This window comes from Oncorhynchus gorbuscha, linkage group LG23 (assembly GCF_021184085.1).
Source record: "Oncorhynchus gorbuscha isolate QuinsamMale2020 ecotype Even-year linkage group LG23, OgorEven_v1.0, whole genome shotgun sequence".
Lineage (NCBI taxonomy): Eukaryota > Metazoa > Chordata > Actinopteri > Salmoniformes > Salmonidae > Oncorhynchus > Oncorhynchus gorbuscha.
In genome coordinates this window covers 64117428-64123754 of record NC_060195.1, presented here as the reverse complement: position 1 = coordinate 64123754, position 6327 = coordinate 64117428, and the positions used below count along the sequence as shown (strand labels likewise).

Genomic DNA, 6327 nt, shown 5'->3' with positions numbered 1-6327 from the left:
TGATCTTGGGTGCATATTTCGATCCCCGGGACCACCCATACGTAGAATGTATGCACACATGACTGTAAGTCGCTTTGGATAAAAGCGTCTGCTAAATGGCATATATTATTATTATTATTATATTTTGTGGTCGAAATACTGTCTGCTGGCATAACAGTGTCAAAGGTAACATGTTACACTCACATTCACATTTTCTCAAGAGATGCCGAAAGAATTCATATTTCTCCACTTCTGTTCCCGAGAAAAAAAACTGTTGCATTTCACTGCAAGAAATGTATAATTCCGGAGTTATTATATTACTGTACAGGTCAGAGGGCCTACAGTCAGTGTCCAGAGTCCAGTTACTATTCCATTTTACCCACATAACTTCAATGTTAACTATTCTGTTTATTCATGGATACAGGGATACTTGTGAGCGAGATACCAAAAGGTAAACTGCTTATCCCAAATAAGACCTTAAGCGGGATATGAGCTACTGTCCGGAATACTGTGCGCATGGAAACGTGGTGACCGTCACCATTCCTGGACTGTTTATAGTATATTTCCACCTGAATCTACCACTGACAGGTATCCAATGATAACTGTCTGATACATTTGAAGTGAAAAGTGACAGCACTTTGCAGGTCAAAGGCTACATCACATTTAGGTCCTTAAAGCAGACGCTGTTATTCAGAGGCAACTTTCAGCCAGTGCTTTCAACTAAGACGGTTACAACACGTCAGTCATCGCAAGTATTCAGATACACAGGAGATTCAGTTTACTGGTTTAATTCAGAGACGAGTTGAGAAGAGTGAGAGAGACGAAGAGGTAATAAATAGAGGATATGGGAGGGAGGTTTTCACTGAACAATAGACTTGAGGAGGGAGGTTTTCACTGAACAATAGACTTGAGGAGGGAGGTTTTCACTGAACAATAGACTTGAGGAGGGAGGTTTTCACTGAACAATAGACTTGAGGAGGGAGGTTTTCACTGAACAATAGACTTGAGGAGGGAGGTTTTCACTGAACAATAGACTTGAGGAGGGAGGTTTTCACTGAACAATAGACTTGAGGAGGGAGGTTTTCACTGAACAATAGGATATGGGAGGGAGGTTTTCACTGAACAATAGGATTGAGGAGGGAGGTTTTCACTGAACAATAGACTTGAGGAGGGAGGTTTTCACTGAACAATAGACTTGAGGAGGGAGGTTCACTGAACAATAGACTTGAGGAGGGAGGTTCACTGAACAATAGACTTGAGGAGGGAGGTTCACTGAACAATAGACTTGAGGAGGGAGGTTTTCACTGAACAATAGACTTGAGGAGGGAGGTTTTCACTGAACAATAGACTTGGGGAGGGAGGTTTTCACTGAACAATAGACTTGAGGAGGGAGGTTTTCACTGAACAATAGACTTGAGGAGGGAGGTTCACTGAACAATAGACTTGAGTGCATAATACATTCCTCAGTCAATTTCATTTAAATACATCAATTACAGACATAATATAGAATCTGAAATAGTTAGATAAGTAGTTTACATTAGTGTTCATCATTGGAATCAATATTGCATTGGAATATTTGACTTATTTTCAACTGAAGAGCCTGCCAGAAATGTAAGCTAATATCCTGGAATAATTTCCCCAAGGCACATTTCATGATATTAATTTGAGACGCTACGGTTAGTTTCTGTACAAATCATAGGTGACAAAGAAGTAGAAAAGCAAAAGTAGAAACAGTGTTTTCAGGAAAGCATTAAAATAGAAAGTCCATTATCCAGTAAAATAACAGTAACAAACAAGAAATAGGTCATCCAGAATACTTCAAAACATCATCATCAGAAAGCTAGAAAAATCACCTGAAAACGTTCCAGTATCGGATTGCTAAGGTTTCCATGGAAACATGCAGAATGAGCTAGAGGTTATGCTGTTCTGTGTGTTGGCCATAGGTTCCTACAAGGCTCAGAGGAATGGGCAGGGAGATGCTCCAGAGTGGGGTAAGAGGGTGGGGGTGTTGAGGAGCTTGGCAGCAGGGTAATGCAGGCAGTGACAAAATCAACATCTGTCAAAATTGTCTGAGTTGCATCTCAATAGTCTACCGTTGCTGTCTTTCATCTGCAAACAACTGGACAGGTGGAAGGAAATCCCTTTGTAGGCACTAGGGACCTACTGCACATACCAGTGCAGATCAGCAAAGATGAGAAGAGCAAACCACTATTGAGATGCAGCCACTGTCTCTAGAAATTATTCCCTGAGACTATTCCTCTACATGCAGGGGATGGATCTCAATAGTCTGAACTTACTTCCTTTCCTCATCACGAATGTTAAAAGTACTGTACAAGTGACAGAAAATTCCCACGTTGTTTTCACCTGCTTTCAGATCAGTGCAGAAGGGGATAGGTAGAGAGGAATCACCCTCCGAGAAGCACCCGGAAGGAGACGGAGTCAGTGACGTCAGATGCATCTCCACTGGTGTGATTGTTCCAGCCTCTTTCCAATCCCAGATCAACACAGAGGTCGGAGGTCCATGCCGCAGCCAATAGTCTTCCAGAGTTATTCAGGGACGCTATTGGGCTGTTTTGACTTTGGACCACACCCAGTCTCTTACAACAGTGACAGATCAGTGTTCCACAGTGTTACGTCAGATAGCTTTGTGGTTAACAATTTTGGTCCAGTCACGGTGGAACCCGAACCCAACCATGTTGATGCGATGTCACCTGAGCACTCACAGGTTGGTCTCGTCCCAGGTGGGGTCATTCATGTTCTTCAGGACTCTCCTCAGGATCTTCTCCAGCTCCTTCCTGGCTTTCTGCTCTTCATCCAGGGTTCTCCTCATCTTCTTGTTGTCCTGTTGGGGGGAGGGGAGAAAGACGGCCGCTGGATCTTAGCAAATGCTCTAAATCGCACATGCCTGGAATGAACAGTGCTCTGGTTCTGGGATGTATATGCTTAGAGTTTTGTCATAGAGAGCCTCTAATTGATTCATTATGATGCTGATGCTGTACGACTGACATGCCATTTGATGTGACGGTTTGGCGAACTCTCCTGAACGCTCACCTGTTTCAGCTCCTGCACTTCATCCTTCAGCCCATACACCGTGTCTACTAGAGTCCTAAGGCAGACAGACACGTTAGTTAACCAACCCAACCACAGCTCACCATTATCAATAAACCCCATTAGGGAACATATAAACTTCTGAACATGTGAAGTAAAGAGTTGTCCCAATCTAACGCACTGGTAGTTCAGGGAGGAATGTAGTGCTTACTTCTCCTCGATGACAGTCTGTCCGTTGCTCTTGGTCTCCTCCACGATGATCTTCTCCTCCTCAGGGAAGAGCATGTGCACACCTGACTTCTCCCTGGATCCTGATTGGTTAAACAAGACCGTCAGCAGAGCACATTGGTCAATGGACGAGATGACTTATTGACTGATTGAGGGGAGAGTGACCTTAGTTTGACACACTAAGGCTGTAGCTCAAAAGTTCAAACTAGCCTCTTCTCCTTGTGTGCTGTCCCCCCTGATCACAGTCCTTTATAGGGGCCCTTTCATTTATCAGCGGCAATGAAGGAAAGAAGACAAGGAGGCCATTTTAGAGTACTAGGATACATCCCAAACCAGATTCAGATAAGTGGCCTGTCAAAGGGGGCCTGTGGAGGGATCAGGACAGGTGTGGGTAGAGGAGGAGAACTTGACCTGGCAAATCAAGTCTCCCTCATCTACCATTTGTCCTTTAGCCATACAGGAGATTCAATATCTCTGTTCTCCAAGGGAGATCTAAGCTATGACAGCAGCATATTAACTCATCATTTTAATGATTGTAACATGACACCAGGTCCTTTGAAGCCGTTAATAGTTGAGAACAGAAGGGAGGCTGAGGAGCAGTTATTCCCTTTGTCCACCGAGGTCTTTTGAGGGGAGAAGGGTGTGTGTGTGTGTGTGTGTGTGTGTGTGTGTGTATACTACTGTTCAAAAGTTTGGGGTCACTTAGAAATGTCCTTGTTTTTAAAAGAAAAGCAATTTTTGCCAATTAAAATAACATCAAATTGATCAGAAATACAGTGTAGACATTGTTAATGTTGTAAATGACTACTGTAGCAGGAAACGGCTGATTTTTTATGGAATATCTACAGAGGCCCGTTATCAGCAACCATCACTCCTGTGTTCCAATGGCACGTTGTGTTAGCTAATCCAAGTTTATCATTTTAAAAAGGCTAACTGATCATTAGAAAACCCTTTTGCAATTATGTTAGCACAGCTGAAAACTGATGTTCTGATTAAAGAAGCAATAAAACTGGCCTTCTTTAGGCTAGTTGAGTATCTGGAGCATCAGCATTTGGGTTTGATTATAGCCAGAAACAAATGACTTTCTTCTGAAACTCGTCAGTCTATTCTTGTTCTGAGAAATGAAGGCTATTCCATGTGAGAAATTGCCAAGAAACTGAAGATCTCGTACAGCGCTGTGTACTACTCCCTTCACAGAACAGTGCAAACTGGCTCTAACCAGTAGTGCATGCATGAATACACACAGTGCCTTGCGAAAGCATTTTGTTGCCTTACAACCTGGAATTAAACAGATTTTTATTTCCCAGTCCCTGCCGATGAAAAACATCCCCACAGCATGATGCTGCCGCCACCATGCTTCACTGTGGGGATGGTGTTCTCAAGGTGATGAGAAGTGTTGGGTTTGCGCTAGACATAGCGTATTCCTTGATAGCCAAAAAGCTCCATTTAGTGTCAACTGACCAGAGTACCTTCTTCCATATGTTTGGAGAGTCTCCCACATGCCTTTTGGTGAACGTAATATCTTTTTCTTTTTCTATCCACTCTGTAAAGCCCAACTCTGTGGCGTGTACGGCTTAAAGTGGTCCAATGGACAGATACTCCAATCTCCACTGTGGAGCTTTTCAGCTCCTTCAGGGTTATAGTTGTTGCCTCTCTGATTAATGCCCTCCTTGCCTGGTCTGGGAGTTTTGGTGGGTGGCCCTCTCTTGGCAGGTTGGCTGTGGTGCCATATTCTTTCCATTTTTTAATAATGGATTTAATGGTGCTCCGTGGGATGTTCAAAACCCATCCCTGATCTGTACTTCTCCACACCTTTGTCCCTGACCTGTTTGGAGAGCTCCTTGGTCTTCATAGTTCCACTTGTTTGGTGGTGCCCCTTGCCTAGTGGTGTTACAGACTCTGGGACCTTTCAGAACAGGTGTATATATAAGGAGCTCATGTGACAGATCATGTGACCCTTAGATTGCATATAGGTGGACTTTATTGAACTAATTATGTGACTTCTGAAAGTAATTGGTGGCACCAGATCTTTAGGGGCTTCATAGCAAAAAGGGGGTGTATACATATGCACACACCACTTAGTTATTTCAAATTTATTTTTTAAACAAGCTATTTTTTTCATTTCACTTCACTAATTTTGACTATTTTGTGTATGTCCATTACACGAAATCCAAATAAAAATCCATTTAAATTACAGGTTGTAATGAAACAAAATAGGAAAAATGACAAGGGGGGTGGATACTTTTGCAAGGCACTGTGCATACATACATAAGGGAGAGAGGTCATGTTAGGTTCCTCACCATCTTCAGTTTCTGAGAGGTTGGCATGTCAGACATTTCACAGAAACACCAGACAAAGCTACTGTAAACCACACACAACCAACCATGACTAAGGGAGGGGGAGAAACTACAAACGGTGGCTGAAGGGCCGCATTCAGCAGGACACAACGTTGGTCGACATTCAGATAGAAATGTATTATGTTAAACAAACATGTAAAATATTAAGGAATTATGTCAGCTCTATTCACTGCATTTCTATCTGCAACATTTGCGTACTGAATGTGGCCTAGCCAGAAATGGGATTCAAAAACTACGATGAAAGAAAATCATATTTCTCTTTCAAAATAATATAGTTTATTACAAAAGTTGTGAGGGAGCGGGATATATGGGAGGAGCGACTGTAGCTCTTACGAGAAACGGAGGAGGTCCTGTAACTACTGGCGGTCCAAATACTGTCATAATCCGAGTCCTCTGATAGGTCAGACCAGGGCTCGGTCCCTCTGGACAGGCTGCTACGGCAACCTATATTGTCCACACTGGACCGGTCAACTGGCTCGGCCAGCACGTGGTTATGCATCAAATCAGTACCCTGCCATGCTGGGGGAGTGGATCAAACCATACGGAACGAGGGGGAGTGGATCAAACCATAATAAAGCAGTGTGGGGGGGGCAAATAATTGTTGAGGTAGGTTGTGGAGGGATCCATAATAATAGGATAAATAATATACAGGTATATTTAAAACAAGCAGGGATGGTGGGGTTATGAATGAGGACAAAAATATATATATATATAT

General features: G+C 43.0%; 1 protein-coding gene across 2 annotated transcripts in view; it reads right to left on the bottom strand.

Annotated features, from left to right (window-relative positions):
- Window positions 1–751: 751 nt before the first annotated feature.
- Window positions 752–6327, bottom strand: part of LOC124010789 (rho guanine nucleotide exchange factor 7-like) — a 28565-nt gene continuing 22989 nt past the window's right edge. The window contains exons 18-21 of one of the 2 annotated variants that reach the window (XM_046323451.1): window positions 5946–6131; window positions 3239–3338; window positions 3031–3085; window positions 752–2821 (exon numbers count right to left, since the gene is read on the bottom strand). In XM_046323451.1, coding sequence (XP_046179407.1) covers window positions 2699–2821; window positions 3031–3085; window positions 3239–3338; window positions 5946–6131 — 464 coding nt within the window. In that variant the 3' untranslated portion in view covers window positions 752–2698. The remainder of the gene's footprint in view (window positions 2822–3030; window positions 3086–3238; window positions 3339–5945; window positions 6132–6327) is intronic. The other variant, XM_046323450.1, reaches the window with a different exon arrangement.